The sequence below is a fragment of the Tursiops truncatus genome, chromosome 9, assembly GCF_011762595.2.
Source record: "Tursiops truncatus isolate mTurTru1 chromosome 9, mTurTru1.mat.Y, whole genome shotgun sequence".
Taxonomy (NCBI): Eukaryota; Metazoa; Chordata; class Mammalia; order Artiodactyla; family Delphinidae; genus Tursiops; species Tursiops truncatus.
In genome coordinates, this window is record NC_047042.1 from 19,925,706 (window position 1) to 19,943,027 (window position 17,322).

At 37.1% G+C, this 17,322-nt stretch overlaps 2 protein-coding genes across 4 annotated transcripts in view; one reads left to right on the forward strand and one right to left on the reverse strand.

Moving 5' to 3' along the window:
* FBXL13 (F-box and leucine rich repeat protein 13) overlaps nt 1-17,322 on the forward strand; it is a 191,123-nt gene that overhangs the window by 13,466 nt on the left and 160,335 nt on the right. Inside the window, 6 exon segments of the mRNA XM_033862761.2 lie at nt 2,286-2,389; nt 3,291-3,381; nt 10,671-10,738; nt 11,854-12,008; nt 13,183-13,292; nt 15,545-15,712. Coding sequence (XP_033718652.2) covers nt 2,286-2,389; nt 3,291-3,381; nt 10,671-10,738; nt 11,854-12,008; nt 13,183-13,292; nt 15,545-15,712 — 696 coding nt within the window.
* LRRC17 (leucine rich repeat containing 17) overlaps nt 1-17,322 on the reverse strand; it is a 114,397-nt gene that overhangs the window by 6,925 nt on the left and 90,150 nt on the right. For 2 of the 3 annotated variants that reach the window (XR_004528090.2, XR_012333889.1), the window contains one exon: nt 4,100-4,236. Coding sequence is in view for 1 of the 3 variants with exons in the window: in XM_073809586.1 (XP_073665687.1) it covers nt 4,103-4,125 (23 nt within the window). In the remaining 2 variants the exon portion in view is untranslated. Of the gene's footprint in view, nt 1-4,061; nt 4,237-17,322 lie in introns of those variants that run through there. The other variant, XM_073809586.1, reaches the window with a different exon arrangement.

Genomic DNA, 17,322 nt, shown 5'->3' on the forward strand with positions numbered 1-17,322 from the left:
GATAACTTTCAGGAAAAGTAGTTTTCTGATCTGTGGAGCTTGGAAATATAAAGAAATAAGCAACTTCTCATATTCATTTATCAGATCCCAATTTTCTCAATAATTTACTTTAAAGCTGAATTCCAGTAAGGCTTCAGTGTGATAGGAATCAACTGGGGAGACAATCAAAATGCAGGTTCCTAGACCTCATCCTCTGAGACCAATTCATTCGCCAGGTTATTCTGCTGCAGATGTCCTCTGGGTACCAGACTAGGATCAAGGGGAGAATGTGGAGTAGGGAGTAGAGAAACTCAGTACTATAGTGATTGAGGCACAGAAGGGCTAGAAAGCAGATGGGCTTTTCATCAGGGCTATTTAGGGAGCTGTCTGAAGTCTAGACTCCAGGGAATAGACAACTTCAGCCCTTAGGTAATAGAAGACTATTCAAATCCAGCTTGACAACTTTGGTGAGAACACTGATCTCCCGTATCACTATATTCTTTAGGTCTGGGGGAGAAGGAAATTAGTCTGCAGATGGCTGAGTGCTCACTGTAAGCAGCTGGGGTGGGGCTACATCGGAGGCAGAGCTGGGAAGGGAGAGACATCGAGGTCTTACCCTTTGGCCATAGCCCTAGGGGCTAGGTTCCCAGCCCGCAGGTTGCACACTAAGGTGGGGGGGAGGGGGGGGACATGGAGCTACTGCAAATGGGAAAATGTGTTGTGCAGGTTCAGTCAGGAGAATTATGCTCTTATGTGGAGGAACACTATGAGAACTGCTGAGGGTCTAAAACCCAGGACCCCCAGGCCTGGATCTGTTGACACTTGGCTCATGGAGGTAGGTGGGAAGAACTCTGCATGACTCAGAGGTGGAATTATTTTGTTCATGAGACAGAGGAGTAGGAAAAAAGCCAGCAAGAGGAGGCCCTATGTGGAGGAAGGGCCAAAGAGAGAGCCTCACCCGCTATACACACACATACACATCCCCACACCTGTACCAGGAGACCCACCAGTGAACCAAAGAGAAATGTCTAAGCACTCCAGGTGGTTGCTGTGGGATGTGTGCTGTAACTCTTTTTCTCTGTCTCAAATGGAGAGGTATTCAATATATGACTCACCAATACTTTTTTTTTTTTTTGGTTTTTTTTTTTTGCGGTACGCAGGCCTCTCCTGTTACGGAGCACAGGCTCCGGACGCGCAGGCTCAGCGGCCATGGCTCACGGACCCAGCCGCTCCGCGGCATGTGGGATCTTCCCGGACCGGGGCACGAACCCGCAACCCCTGCATCGGCAGGCGGACTCTCAACCACTGCACCACCTGGGAAGCCCCACCAATACATTTTTAAAATTTACTTTATTTTATTTACTTATTTTTGGCTGCATTGGGTCTTCGTTGCTGTGTGCGGAACATATATATATATATATATATACACACACATATATATACATATATATACATATATATGTATATATATATGGAGCGTTCTTTCCCTCCACCCATTAAAATCACTGATTCAATTTCCATTATATATATATAATGGAAAATAACTCAGCCATAAGAAAAGAATGAAATAATGCCATTTGCAGCAACATGATGGACCTAGAGATTATCTTACTAAGTGAAGTAAGCCAGAAAGAGAAAGACAAATACCATATGATATCACTTATATGTGGAATCTAAAATATGATACAAATGAACTTATTTACAAAACAGAAACAGACACAGAAAACAAACTTATGGTTACCAAAGGGAAAAGGAGGAGGGGGAAAAGATAAATTAGGAGTTTGGGATTAGCAGATACAAACTACTATATATAAAAAAGATAAACAACAAGGTCCTAATGTATAGCACAGGGAATTATATTCAATATCCTATAATAAACCATAATGAAAAAGATTATATCTATATCTGAATCACTTTTCTGTACACCATAAACTAACACAACATTGTAAATCAACTATACTTCAATAAAAAAGGAGTTCCTCATATTTAAAAATGGTAGAAACCATTGATCTAAGGTAATCACAACTATTTCTTCAATTGGACTGTCCCTTCCTGGACCAGGGATCTAACCCGCGACCCCTCACATAATGCAACAACTCGCCATTTACAACGGAATTTTTTTTAAGAGTAAAGGTAAACTGCATGTTGCTCTGGTTATTTGGTAACATTGAATAAACACAGAGGGGTATCTATAAAGCACATTTAGTTTAGAAACTGTCACATTATTTGACTTTGTCTGACAGAAAGTCTCTTGCTTAGTAAGAACATGCAAATCCAGAAACACTGATTCCATTTCATTTTCCCAGGCTCTGTTATGTGGTCTACTTGTTACATGTCCTGAGGATCCCCTGAGGTATTTAGAGAAAATGATCACTGCTGTAATGGAAAATGGTCTTGAAAGTCTTCTCTGGTAAGTATTGTTTTGATTTATGGTAGGGAGATATTTTATTTTGAAGGTAAAACACTCATTGTATACTATCAAAAAAGGTCTTGCTAATGAATGTTTCCAATCTTAAGATTGTCCAAGAATCCCTCCATAGGCATATATATATATATATAAAATCATCATGATTGTTTACTGAGCTAGGACATTTAGTTACCCCAAGTAGTTTGCAGTCTGTTATTATTTTTTTTTAAATAAATTTATTTATTTATTTATTTTTGGCTGTGTTGGGTCTTCGTTGCTGCACGTGGGCTTTCTCTAGTTGCAGAGAGCGGTGGGTATTCTTCCTTGCGGTGCACGGGTTTCTCATTGTGGTGGCTTCTCTTGTTGCTGAGCACAGGCTCTAGGCGTGTGGGCTTCAGTAGCTGTGGCTCGCGGGCTCTAGAGTGCAGGCTCAGTAGTTGTGGCGCATGGGCTTAGCTGCTCCGCGGCATGTGGGATCTTCCTGGACCAGGGATCTAACCCGTGATCCCTGCATTGGCAGGCGGATTCTTAACCACTGCGCCACCAGGGAAGTTCCCCTCCATTGGCTTTTAAGTCCCCCAAACTTCAATAGGAAAAATTTCTCCACTGGTTCTTAAGTGAGAAACATAGCACACTCTCATCAACAACGTGTGCTCATAGGACAGTTTATTTCAAGTTGAGGATGAGGACAGGATGAGGATGCTTCTTGGGGAGCACAGCAGAATCCTGAGGGGGGAGTGGTTTGAAAAAGCCCTCCAGGTGATTCTGACATGCCTCTCCCAAGGGGAAGTGTTTTTCCTTCCCTTCCCTTCCCCTCCACCCATTAAAATCACTGATTTAATTATGGAACTAATTACTATGAAATGAAATTAATTTTTGACTGCATTTTATGATTTTATTAAAGGGATATGTGCATTGATCCATCAATGAAACCCAAAATTCGGAGACTGTTGGAAACTTACGTGGAACAACTTTTTGGACTGGATGATCAGCTGGTAAGTATTATTAACCAAACACTCTACACTATACATCTTAAGTTTGGACGGAAGCTCTCAAAAAGATTTTAGATTTCACGAGAGGTGTGAGGTCACACTGTTTTTGGAATTGGGGCCACTCAGAAACGTGAAAGAACATCACATACACATATACAAACATCCCACCCCACCCCCCTACACACATATGCACAAAGCCACACTCATAGAAACCTCCCCAAATTTCCAAGAAGCATTTGGACAGGCAGTTATTCTCTCTCTTTCTGACAAAATCTCTCTACTAAATCTCCCCCTTTCTCCTTCTCCTCCTCTCTTGTATCTTTATAATGACAAAAATAGCATTATGGAAAGCTTTAAAGGAGGATATTTTCTTTCCATTCTAATCTACTTCCTCTGTATTCCACGCCCCCTCCATTCTCTCTGCCATCTGCCTGGGAATTATGCTCACAAAGATATGGCCGAAACATTGATGAGACCTAACTTAAAAACCAGACCAAGTTAATGAAAGGAACAACCAGCTCCAACAGCTGGTTTTGATCCTGTAAAGAGGGGAAGGAAGTAATTCAGAATATGGAGACTTTCAGAACAAAGACTGTGCACCTGAGAGAAGCTAAAATAGCAAAAGGCATGTGGGGAGAGAAAGGGCAACACGAATTAGATGTGTGTGGGACCATGTGTCATACCTCTAGGTCCCAGGCTGGTGTCTCAGTGAGCACAGGCAGGGCTAGTTGCTGGTGACGTCAGGCACTGAAAAGTAGAATCAAAGCCATGGTCACGGTGGGTGCTGAGAGCCAGGAACAAGGTGAAGCATCATTTAGAAGGATGGGTGGAGAGTAACACCAGATCCTAATCAGTGATCTACAACAGAGAGACAGAAATAGAGGGATGGGATATTTCTGCCAAGCCTGGGATGATTCAGAGGCACCAATACACTGGGAAGAACCCATATGTTTGATCATAGTTGATCTGCATCATGGTGTGTGGGTGTCTTAAAGACTTTATCAACCACAGAATTTTGATCCACTATGGAGTGCAGATATCTGCAAACTGTGTTCTTGGAGGTGTTTGGGGGCAACCTCAGGAGCTGGGGAGAGAAGACCCAGGGGATGGGATTCTTGATCCTCTCCTCCCCACCCCTTATCCTCTAGAACAGTACTGCACTGAGTATAATGTCACATGAAAAAACACTTGAAAACCATTGCTATAAGATACTAAAATTATTAAAAACCACTGATCTAGAGGGGTAAATATTATCAATATTTTGAAAATGACCTTATAAAATACAATCAGATTGTGTCCAATGTCTAGCTAGAAGCCCACAGAGAATCTTTACAAGTTTGCACAGAATTCTGAGACACTGTAGCTACTTCAAATCTAAAGTTTTATTTGAAAAGGAATTCATAGAGATATTTCATGACATTAAAAGCACAAAATATTGGAAGCTGATCCAGATTTAGAAAAGAGTATGACAATTCACCAAGGCATAGAAAGGCTGCCCACTTCGTAAGTTAGAAAAAACAGAAAATAGATATGACTTCGCAAACTGTAAATCTCTAGGTGCCTAGGATTGCTTAGAGAGCTCAACCTAGGCTGGATAGACAATTCATTTCTCTTTCACCCTCAGAGAAAAACAAAGGTTTTTTTTTCCCCCACAAAGACATAAAACACTTTAATCCTCAATGTTTCTAATATTTTAAATTACAGTATACTAAATAAACATAGCTTTGTTCCCCCCCCCGCCATTTTTCTTTCCTATAGTTATAACTGCCAGTCAGAGTTTTTAATGGTTTGCTAAAATATTTTACAGATCACAAACAACTGTAATTTCCCCCATGGATTATTAAGATTGCTTTGCATGGTTTCAGCGTGCAGTCATTTTTATGGCCTCACGCTATGAAGTCCTCCACAGCAAGGACATGTCTATTTATGAATATGTATTTGTTTCTATTTGTGCAAACAGAGAAGATTGAATACAAGAAACTGTAAGCCAAACAGTTACAAAAAAAAAAAAGAGAGAAACTGCTCTCATGACAGTAGACAGAAAGACAGTTTAACTGTGTGTTCCAAGATTAAAGAATCAACCATTGTAAGGAGGAAACTAAATTCACAGACTTGATTCTCATTTCTTAGGAAATGAAATCTCCAGGTGGGCCTACTAATTACAAGAAGAAAAGGCATCTGTAACATTAAAAACATCTTTTTATTACAGAAGAATTTAAATATGACTCAAAAGTAGAGAGAATATATAATGATCCCCCTTCATTCAGCTTAAACAATAATCAACATTTTGCCAATCTTGTTAATTATTCTCCCCTCCCCCGTTTTGCTGGAGTATTAGAAAGTAAATCCCAGGAATTGTATTACTTTACCAATAAATACTTCAGTGTTCATCTTTAACAACAAATGGTGTTTTTAGAGAACGTAGCACAGTGCAATTGTCTGTAAAATGTAATGAAATGAGCAATAATTCCTGAATGTCATCTAGTGATGATCACATTCAGATATATATAGACTCCATATTCAGTCCATATTTGGGTTTTCCAAATTGCCTCGAAAATGCCTTTTCACATATGGCTCTGTTAAGTTGAAATCCATACAGGGTCCGCACATTACACTTGGTTTGTTATGTATCTAATGTCTCTTGTCATCTGCAATATTTCTCTTTCTTCTTCTTTTTTTTTTTTTTTTTTTTTTTTTTTTTGCTGTATGAGGGTCTCTCACAGTTGTGGCCTCTCCCGTTGCGGAGCACAGGCTCCGGACGCACAGGCTCAGCGGCCATGGCTCACGGGCTCAGCCGCTCCGCGGCATGTGGGATTCTCCCGGACCAGGGCACGAACCCGTGTCCCCTGCATCGGCAGGCGGACTCTCAACCACTGTGCCACCAGGGAAGCCCTCTCCTTTCTTCTTTTTTCCCACGCCACTTATTTATAGAAGAAAACAGATCATCTGTCATGTAAAATGTCCCACATTCTCATTTCCTCTAGAATCCTTTCATTTGTTCTGTTTCTTGTATTTCCTGCAAGTTTGCAGTTAGATCTACAAACTCGATATTCAGGTTCTTTTTTCCTTCTTTTTCTCTGATGACAAGAATAATGCAGAGGAGATGTTGGGTTCCTTCTAATGCATTGCATCAGGAGGCACCCATGGTCTGCCTGACATTAACTAATTGCTTATTAGTTTCATCCTACAACACCCATATGATGGTTTTGAAATAACAATACCACAAGACCAGTAACCAAAGAACTATGGAAAGCTGTTTAAGAAAATTATGCAATTCTTTTTGCTTTTAAGATATATATATCTTACCCGGTATTTTCATTAAAATAATACTTTTTTGTGTGTCGATGGTCATCTTTTTTTTCTTTGATATAATTATGCTTTTTCAATTATTTGTAACATTACATGACAGCAAAAATCAAAACAATAAATGAGGAGTTCGCAGAGAAGTATTGTTCCCTTTCCTGCCTCTTTATCTACTCTATTCCATCCCTTTCTCTAGGTAACCAATTTCAGTAGCTTTTAGTTTATCTCTCCATTGCTTTTTTTTGAAAATATATGAGCAAATACATGTATTCCCCTCCCCCTTGACTTCCTACACAGAAGTAGCAGACTACATACAGCCTTCTGCTTCTTGCTTTTCTCACTCAATATGTCCTAGAGATCACTCCCTTATACGACTTTTAAAATGATGCTATCAGAGAGAGCACTGAGTAACAAAACTCTAAAATCTAAATGAAAGATGTGGACTTAAAAAGTCTTACTGATATAACAACCAAAGCTTAACTATGAAAAGGAAACTTAACTTTATGAACCCAGGAGCTGGGGTTTTAATAATTTGGGAGAAGCAGACAGATCTTGTGCCCTAAACAAGATAACCACATCCTATATCCTTGCTGGTTTGCAAAAGTAGTCTTTTGAGATGGAGATCGTTTCCTGAGGAGGGATCAAAATAAGTGTTACTGTAATCTGGAAGGAATAAAAATAATGAAGTATAGAAATAGTGAAGATACAAACTAGATTCATACTGTTTACTTTAGGATAAGTTTAAATATAAAATAAGTAATAATAGCTAATGATATAGCATTTATGTATGTGTGTCTGCTGTGTATGGCATTTGAGAGTTCTAAGGAACATCTTTGTAAGTTTTTAATTTAGTTTAAGTTGTTTCAGGGACTTTACCTAATGAAATTTGCAATAAACATTTACATGTGTAAGAAAAATTGATTTTTCCAAGTTGTACTGAATTAACTGTGTTTATTAAACAGAGCTCTAAAATACAAATAACAGTGAGTGTTTCCCTCCATGCACAAAAGCTCCTTGAACACTAAATGGTCTGTCAATAATTTGCAGAAGGTCAAAAAATAAGAAAACTACTCAGCATGAAAAATCCAATACTTATGTCAGGCCATGGTACTGTATTTTAGACTGTGCTCACTTCTGCATTAAAGACATGGTTTCTTTTTACTATTGTTGTTATTACTATTAGCTTTTATAGCCTATGAAAAATAAACAATTCAGAGTTGGGAGGGATTTAAATTAATGCATTCAACACATATTAATAAACTCTTAGTCTGTTCAGGATGCTATAATGAAAATATCATAGACTGGTGGTTACAAACAAGAGAAATTTATTTCTCAGAGTTCTGGAGGCTGGGAAGTCCAAGATCAAGGTGCTGGCCAATTTGATGTCTTGAGAGCCTGCTTCCTGGTTCATAAACTGCCATCTTCTTGCTATGCTCTTACATGGCAGAAGGGGAGACGGAACTCTCTGGGGTCTCTTTTTGTTTATTTATTTATTTTATTTTTGGCTGCATTGGGTCTTAGTTGCTGCATGTGGGCTTTCTCTAGTTGCGGTGGGCAGGGGCTACTCTTCATTGCGGTGCATGGGCTTCTCATTTCCGTGGCTTCTCTTGCTGCGGAACATGGGCTCTAGGCACGTGGGCTTCAGTAGTTGTGGCGCGTGGGCTCAGTAGTTGTGGTGCACAGGATCTAGAGCACAACAGGCTCAGCAGTAGTGGCACATGAGCTTAATTGCTCCATGGCACATGGGATCTTCCCAGACCAGGGCTCGAACCCGTGTCCCCTGAATTGGCAGGCAGATTCTTAACCACCGAGCCACCAGGGAAGCCCATCTGGGGCCTCTTTTTTAAAGGCACTAATCTCATTCATGAGAGCTCCACCCTCATGACCTAATCACCTCCAAAAGGTCCCACCTCCAAATACCATCACACTGGGGATTAGGTTTCAGCAGATGAATTACGGGAAACACAAACATTCAATCTATAGCAAACTCCATACTATGTTGCTAGCATTATTCTAGAATGATACTATATGGGATATTAATAAAGCTCATGAATGAGATAAAGGCATGGTGCTTTAAAATATGGTAAGATGTGTTAAGACAATTAATATATAATTTCTTGTTTCAAGGATTAACTGAGCAAAAAGAGGAATTGCCCACCAGAGGAAAAATTATGTTATAATATGCCAGAAACCAAAAATTATAATCTGAAGTTAATGATTAACTTATGCTATACTAGGTACATCAAGTATTATAGAAGTAAAACCTTTTTTCTATAGGTATTATTTAAATACGTCCATTTTCTCATATATAATAAAGTGAGTATCTTACAAAGTTAAAAATTAATGGGGGGATTTCCCTGGTGGCACAGTGGTTAAGAATCCTCCTGCCAATACAGGAGACACAGGTTTGATCCCTGGTCCGGGAAGATCCCACATGCTGTGGAGCAACTAAGCCCATGCACCACAACTACTGAGCCTGCGCTCTAGAGCCCATGAGCCACAGCTACTGAGTTCACACACCTAGAGCCTGTGCTCCGCAACAAGAGAAGCCACCGCAATGAGAAGCCCAAGCACTGCAATGAAGAGTAGACCCCGCTCTCTGCAACTAGAGAAAATGCTCAGCAACGAAGACCCATCACAGCCAAAAAAAAAAAAAAAAAACAGTAATGGGACCAATTACTACTGATATTAAAGAGCCATAAATTTGGTATCTGTTTGTAAGTTAGCATTAATGATTTGTAATGGTATTTCATTATCTTTTCATTTATTACAAAATTTCTCCAGGTCTCACCATCCTGGGATAGTAACAGTGTTGATAGGAGTATCCCAAATTTCACTGCTTCTAGCCCCTATCTTTGTAACACAGGAGGTTGGTTTCTCCTTAAAATTCCAACCAATTGCTTCTGGGAATCTCAAAGCTGTCCTGTGTGAATTCAAAAAATCCAAGTGTCTCTGTCCCAAACCTGTGAAGCCATCTGAAGGTGGAGGCTTAGTGCTGCCGCTGTTGCCTTCCTAAGAGCTTTGATGTCCAATTGAGGTGGAGTAAAGATACCTATATTATGTTAACCTACTGTTAATATAATACTATCTTTACTCTTTAAAGAATGTACAGAAGGTACAGACGATTTCAGCAATCCTCAGTGAGCCATTCGCACATTAATGTGTGTTATTGTGAATAACTGCAAGTGATATCTGCATCTCTTTCAGCATATTCCACAGTTTAGACTTTTAATTTATATAGTTTTCCTATTCCTGCTTGGCAAGTGAGGCATTCTTGTATTTTTTTTAACAGAGAATCTCATTTTCTACTTTTTTTTTTTTGAGTTTGGGCTTAGCCCCTAATTTTATTTATTTATTTTTATTTTTATTTAAAAATTTTTATTGGAGTATAGTTGATTTACAATGTTGTGTTAGTTTCAGGTGTACAGCAAAGTGGATTAGTTATACATATACATATATCCGCTCTTTTTTAGATTCTTTTCCCATATAGGCCATTACAGAGTATTGAGTAGAGTTCTCTGTGCTGTACAGTAGGTCCTTATTAGTTATCTATTTTATATATAGTAGTGTGTATATGTCAGTCCCAATCTCCCAATTTATCCCTCCCTCATTTTCTACCCTTGAGAAGGCAAAATCATTCAGCTTAATAGTGACCAGCCAACCCACAACTATCAATATTTCCTATCAATATACTTGATAATAATAATGCCATAGTACTTACCTGAAAATGCTTTAAAGTAAGTACAATATAATGGGAAAATTTTAAGCTGTGATTTTAACTTTAAAAAAAATGGGTAATAGGCATACACAATAAAATTCCAGAATATATAAATGGTATATAGTTCTTCTAGTCTGTTCCTGTCTCTCTACTGCCTTATTCTACTTCCCGAATGCAACCATCACTCTCATTCTCTTGTACATCTTCCAGAGGTAGCCTGTGTATTCCATTTATTTCTAATGCTGTTATTTCATCTCTTTCTTTATTTTAGGTGACTCCAGAATTAATGATAAAAGCATGTACTTTTTATACTGGACGTTTACTGAAGACCCACTTTTAGTAAGAACATGATTTTTATACACTATTTCTTCCTCTTTGTGTTCTTATTCTTGACAGTCTCCAGGTGAAGAACAGCTCACTTTTGGCCAGTTGTGCTGATTTTACCTGTTTAATCTTTTTTAAAATTAATTAATTAATGTGTTTATTTTTGGCTGCATTGGGTCTTCGTTGCTGCCGGAGGGCTTTCTCTAGTTGCAGTGAGCGGGGGCTACTCTTCATTGCGGTGCATGTGCTTCTCATTGCGGTGACTTCTCTTGTGGTGGAGCACTGGTTCTAGGTGCGGGAGCTCAGTAGCTGTGGCGCATGGGCTTAGTTGCTCCACGGCATGTGGGATCTTCCTGGACCAGGGCTCGAACCCGTGTCCCCCTGCATTGGCAGGTGGATTCTTAATCACTGTGCCACCACGGAAGTCCCTACCTATTTAATCTTGTTTCCACCATTTTGTATTATATATTTCTTTTATATTTAATTGGTTTTTACTTAGTTAAAAGATGTTCTTTACTTCTTTGAGGTGTCAGGTTTTTTTTTTTAATAGAACTTCAAAATTGAAAGTATAGGTCCACAATCCGCTTATCTGAAGCCCTTGAAGACAACATGTTTTGGAATCTAGATTCCCTTTCTAAGAAAACTTTTTAGAAAGGAAATCTCTGCACATACTGTGTACTGTATAACATGTTCAGTGGTGTCTGGGATGGCACATTGGAACCAAACATATCTGAACATATTAGTATTTCAACAGTAAAACATATATGTATATTCTTACTAAGAAAAATGAAGAAAGACTGTGAACAGCTATGTGTCAGATTCAGAGAGGTTTTGATGCAAAATTAGTTTAGGTCAGGTCTAGCTTTGCCCTTAAATAGGTTATGGAAAAAAAAAAACTTTTAGATTTCAGAGCTTTCTGGGCTTTCGAAATGTAGACACGGGAAGTGCAAGCTTAAAGGAAATGCAAGGACTAGCTGTAAATAAAACAGTAAAAATAACAATTTCTTTCATGCTGTGGTTTTTGAGGAGGTAAAGGAAGCCCAGTGTATTTCTTCTTCTCTCTCTCAATTTATTTACTAATGTATTGCCATAACATCAAAATATTATGTTTCTGTATTTTCTGCTTACAGCACGTGGAGAAAGATAGCAATATCTCCTACAAATGAAGATGAGCTTCTGGCTGAAAAAATGGAAAAATCAATAGAATATGACAATTTCAGACTTAAAAAATGTGTATTTCATCACTGGCACTCTTATGTGAAAGGTCAAAAAGAACGACTTAAAGGTAAATTCTTACATAGTAACAATTGGTTTTTTGTTTTCATGTATCCAAAGTTTCAACAAACTTAACAGTTAAACATAATTTGTACTAAAGAATTTTTTATTATTTTTATGTCTAGAGGATTGTCATGAAATGTAAAGCCACTAATTTAAAATATTTAATGAGATATGTCTCAAAGGGTTTTAGTGTAATAGAAAACAGCATATTTAAAATAAAATTCTGTATGTATTTGTGTGAGATATATATATATACAAGTTTCAATATAAATAGGGATCTACTATTAACTTTTTTACATAATAGAGAGCTGGTATAGATATAGATAGATTGATAGATATCAAAACTGACTATTTTTTGTAGAGAGCTCTTCATTCTTTACAGATATTTCATTTAATGAATACCTGAGAAAACTTATAGAAAAATAAGTTTAAGTTTTACTTAAACCGTTGATAGTTGTAATGAGTGGACAGTGTATGTATGTGCTCTTAGGAGCAAGAACAGAGATTTTATCCAGCTCACTAGATACTGATTTGTTTATGGCTGCTGCAAATCAGAGAATCATTTCCTCTTGACTGGCTCCTGTTCGTACCTCAGAGTGGACCCTCTGATGGTTTTAACATAAGGGTAGTGGGTCTCTATTTCTGAGAGGAAACAATTATCTAAGAGTGGTGTCTCCAAGGCCTGCCTTAATCATCCTCCTTCCCAGCCTGGCCCCTATGTTTGAGCTTTGGACCCCTGGTTAAAAAATATATATATATATATATATATATATATATTTTTATAAATATATATATATATATATATATATATATGGAACAATCTATTTAATCATAGGGTATTTAACTAAATCAGAATACTACCTCATGATTGTATTTCTACGAATAAATTTGGAAGTTCTGGTTTTATAAAGAACAGATTTGTTAAAAAAGAAATGATATATATCTTGACATTTTATTGCATCTATTATATCTTAATTTATAAGGGCAAAGGTGATGTTTACAGGTTAATAAAGTCTCAGGAGTACTATCTACTGCTGTCAAAAGTAATTTCATATGTAATTAAAATAAAAAACTATCAGATGCAACATTGGTTCATATTAAAAACATGATAGAATAGTAAACACTTTGTTTTTTTGAGAGCAGCTTTAACTATATACAGTAATCTAATGCACTTTCTTCAGATACACTACTGTGGGTACAACAGATGTTCTACTGCTACAAGCTGATAATTATCCTAACTAAATGGAGGGATAAAGCAAGACATAAGTATAAAGAGAGAGAAGATGAGCTGGTATGGCATATTGGAAACAATTTTTTTAGAAACTGAATTTTGCTGTTACATTGATGTTGCCTCAGATAATAATGCTGTGTGGAAAACACTAAAGTCCTGAATATTATATACTTTTAATGGGGTCCTTGTTCTTTTAACTTAGTAATTTAAATGTCACCTCAGCTACCCAAAATATGTCCTAAAAAATTTTGTTGTTTCATTTGAACTATGAACATCAAGGAAAAATCTTTTTAACATTTTGTTTAAATTTATTGATAAAGACACCAAGATTTTTTGTTTAAGCAAGTGTTTAGGTGGATATAGATGTCTAAAGTGGAAGAGGAACTGTTTGATATGATTATAACAAAGAAATAAATGATAAAGATTAAATTTATTCTTTTCTAGATAAGATTAAATTGCTTTTTATTCTTTTTCAACATTCAATTTAATAAATTATAATCTTAATACTAAATTATTTTTTAAACTACTAAATTGCTGAATTTAAAGGATCATTCTTAACTGGGACACCCATTAGGAATTAAATCAATCAAAACAGAGGATCCAAGCAAACTCCTCCAAACTTAAAAGTATCTCTAGTTTGCTTTAGCTATCAGTACAGTATATTATCATTTAATATTGTTTTAGAATATTCATAGTAACTAGGAACAGACATAGAAACACGCTGGAATTTTTTGTAGTTACATTATTTAGTAGGTAACGTTTTATTAATATTCTTTGAAATACAAAGTTGGGATAAATAGGAAAGAGAAAAATAGGAAGAAATTAACCCCCCTGTTTTATGGTTGCCCTGTGGAGGGGAAGATCAATGCCTCTCACTCCAGATTGTTTCAGATATTGACACTGACGATACTATGTATGTACCAAGAGAGTAAGAAAAGATTTATTACTCACATAATGCTTGAAACAGTGCTAGAGTCTGCGGAGGAGACTGAGACGCATAAAGCATTGATCATTCTTACTCTCTAGAAGTTTACCGACCCCTGGTATTGAACTGGTGTTCTTACCGGATGTCCTCTAGCACCTGCCTTTTGTGGACGACATTTTCAACGTTGCCAGTTAAATGGTTGTACTTTGGGTACCACTGTTTTAGTCTGGGCATTCTGTGTTTTCCACCACTTCTTGTACCAAGCTAATGTTTTGACCTGGCCCCTAGCCTGGCCATTGATTGTCTAATGGTGAAAAGGTAACTGTGCATGACCAGGCTGCCCCTTTTACATCCCCTTAAACTGAACATCCCTGAGAGCAGGCAGTATTGTTCTCTTAACCATCCCCATACACTGAGCACAATGTTTTGTAGTAGTTGATACATATTAATATATATGATAATAATATCCTCAATATAGATATGTATTAAATAGTTAGAGAAAATATTTTCTTTTAGCTATGTGATATCTTGGCCTAACAATATTACTAGGCCAGTATTCAGGGTGGAGTGAGGAAGGCAGGTGTCTGCTGGGAGGAGAGGCAGGGAACACTTGTATGTGCTAGCTCTCCAATGTGTGCTCTTCCTTAGGCTCTAATATATCCATATATTACACCAAAATTGTGTGTGTGTGTGTGTGTGTGTGTGTGTGTTTGTATGGGTACAACACTTATTTACCCTTTGGGTGTTTTCTTGATTATGCAGTTTTAAGGAACGTATTGAAAGTTAAAATGGGGACTTCCTGTAATGATAGATTAGGCAGTTCTCCAAATTCTTTCCTTCTGACTCTCTCTTTTTAAAAATATTTATTTATTTAGTTTTATTTTTAATTTATTTTTTTCATCTTTGGCTACACCATGTGGCTTGTGGGATCTTAGTTCCCCGACCAGGGATTGAACCCAGGCTCTGGGCAGTGAAAGCACAGAGTCCTAAGCAGTGGACTGCCGGGGAATTCCCCTAACTCTCCTTCTATAGCCCCATGCTAACCCGCACCCTTCCATGCCCCACATACCAGTTCTGGCATTACCAGAACCTTGACTCTCTGGGATTCCGCTTCCTCATCTCTAAAAGAGAAGGCTGGACCACATCTTCAAGGTGACTGCCTATGCCAATGTTGTATGACAACTGGTGGAAATGATCTATAATGGTGATTCAGAGACTACACATTATTACACATGCTCTGGACAATGATAATTTATATAATGACAATGATGATAATAAATAATGTTTAATTGGTGCTATGATTGTATCAAGCATTGTGTTTTACATGTATCATCTCATTTAATCCTTACAAGAGTTCCATGGAATTTGTAAATTATTTTCACGGCAGATGTTAAAGCATGAACTTCAATTTAAAAAATGGAGAAGCAAGTTAAAACTCAGAGTAAATTCTAAAGAAGAATACATTTCACCTGAACAAAATGTGTCTGAAGTCTTTCTTGTAGGTGAGATTCCTGAATTTGACATTTCACAGTTACCCAAAAGAACAGTATTACAGGTTCGTATGAATTCATATCTTAACTAGTTATTTTCACAATGTTTGTTTAAAGAGTGGTTTTATGAACCTTGCATGAATGATGGAAGCCATATTTTGAAGGAAAATATTTTTTACAACTAGCTTTGGGCTATTTCATTTTTTGGAAGTCATCAATTTGGATGGCTGTAAATTGTTATAACAATCAAAAATGGAGAAATTAAAGCTATAGTAAATAAGAATGAAAGGAATGTCTTTCTTTCCTTCCTCCTTCAAGCATATATTGTCATTTAAGGTACAACAGATTTTAGATAACCCAATGCTTATCTTTTAATCACTAATCCCTAATCTTTTAATCTTAACGTTATACCTACACTCCAGAATATAAATGGGGCTTGTCATATTGCATCTTTCAGTTAGTTAAAATATTTATGCCTATCATCTTTCTTCCATAGATCATGAGTTCATAACAACAAGAATCATGTATCTATAGCTTACAACTCATTGAATTGATCTCTGAAATATAAGCCATAATTCCAACTACTGGTTATATTCTTTCCTATTTTGATAAATAAGCCATTTCTACTTTGTGGGACTACCTGATAAATGGTGGAAGAGTTGTAAAATATCGTCTTATTCTGGTTGATGGCAGATGTACGTTATAAAATTCCATGTATTAAATCCATCCTTCTAAATGTAGAGACTTGAGCTCAAGTTATTTTGGGAAACAAGATATCTATACCTATATTTATATCTAATCTTGCACTGTATGTATGGCATAGAGTTAGGATGAGGACATTTTTGTCCACTGTTTCCTCTTTATAAATTGTCTGCTCATCTCTTGCTTGCTTTTAAATTGGAATTCTTATAATTTTCTTACCGTTCATAATAGCTCTTTATATACTGGTAATATTCACCCTTTTCCTGGAATGTATTTGAGATTTTTTCCCCTACACTTGATGCCTGCTTTCAATTTTGCCCATGGAGTCTTTTGATGAGAGAAATTTTAAAGCTTTAAGTAACAGAGTCTATTACTGTTGCCCTAATTATTTCTCTTTTTGTGTCATATTAATATGTCATTCTTAGCTATTTTTCTAAGCCATATCACACCCCTTCCTACACTTATGCAGCTGCTTTTTGTCTTTGAACTCCAACGTTTTGACTGCTGTTTCTTTATTTACATTGTAAGCAGCTGCATTTTTAATTTATTGCACATTATGCCTTAGAATAATTTTTTATCCCTTTACATTTGATGTAAGAACCTAACAAGAGCATGCTTTCACTTCCCCCTCCTGCGCTTCATGCTATGATTGCCGTGCATTTTATTTCTATGTATTTATAAACCCTACATTAGAATTTATTTTTGCTTTAAACAGTCAATTATATTTTATTCAGCATGTATTTTTCATTTTTAGCAATCTCAAACAGAAAAGTTGCAAGTACAACACAAAGAACTTTTTTCCCTGAACGAGTTGGGAGTAAGTTGCTGACATGATGCTCTATCACCCCTAAATATTATTGGTGTATTTACTATAACAAGGGCATCCTCTTACAGTCAGCCATCAAAATCCTCGGACCTAATTTGGGTATCCCCAATTATCCCAATAATGTAAAAGGATGCAGTGCAGAATCAC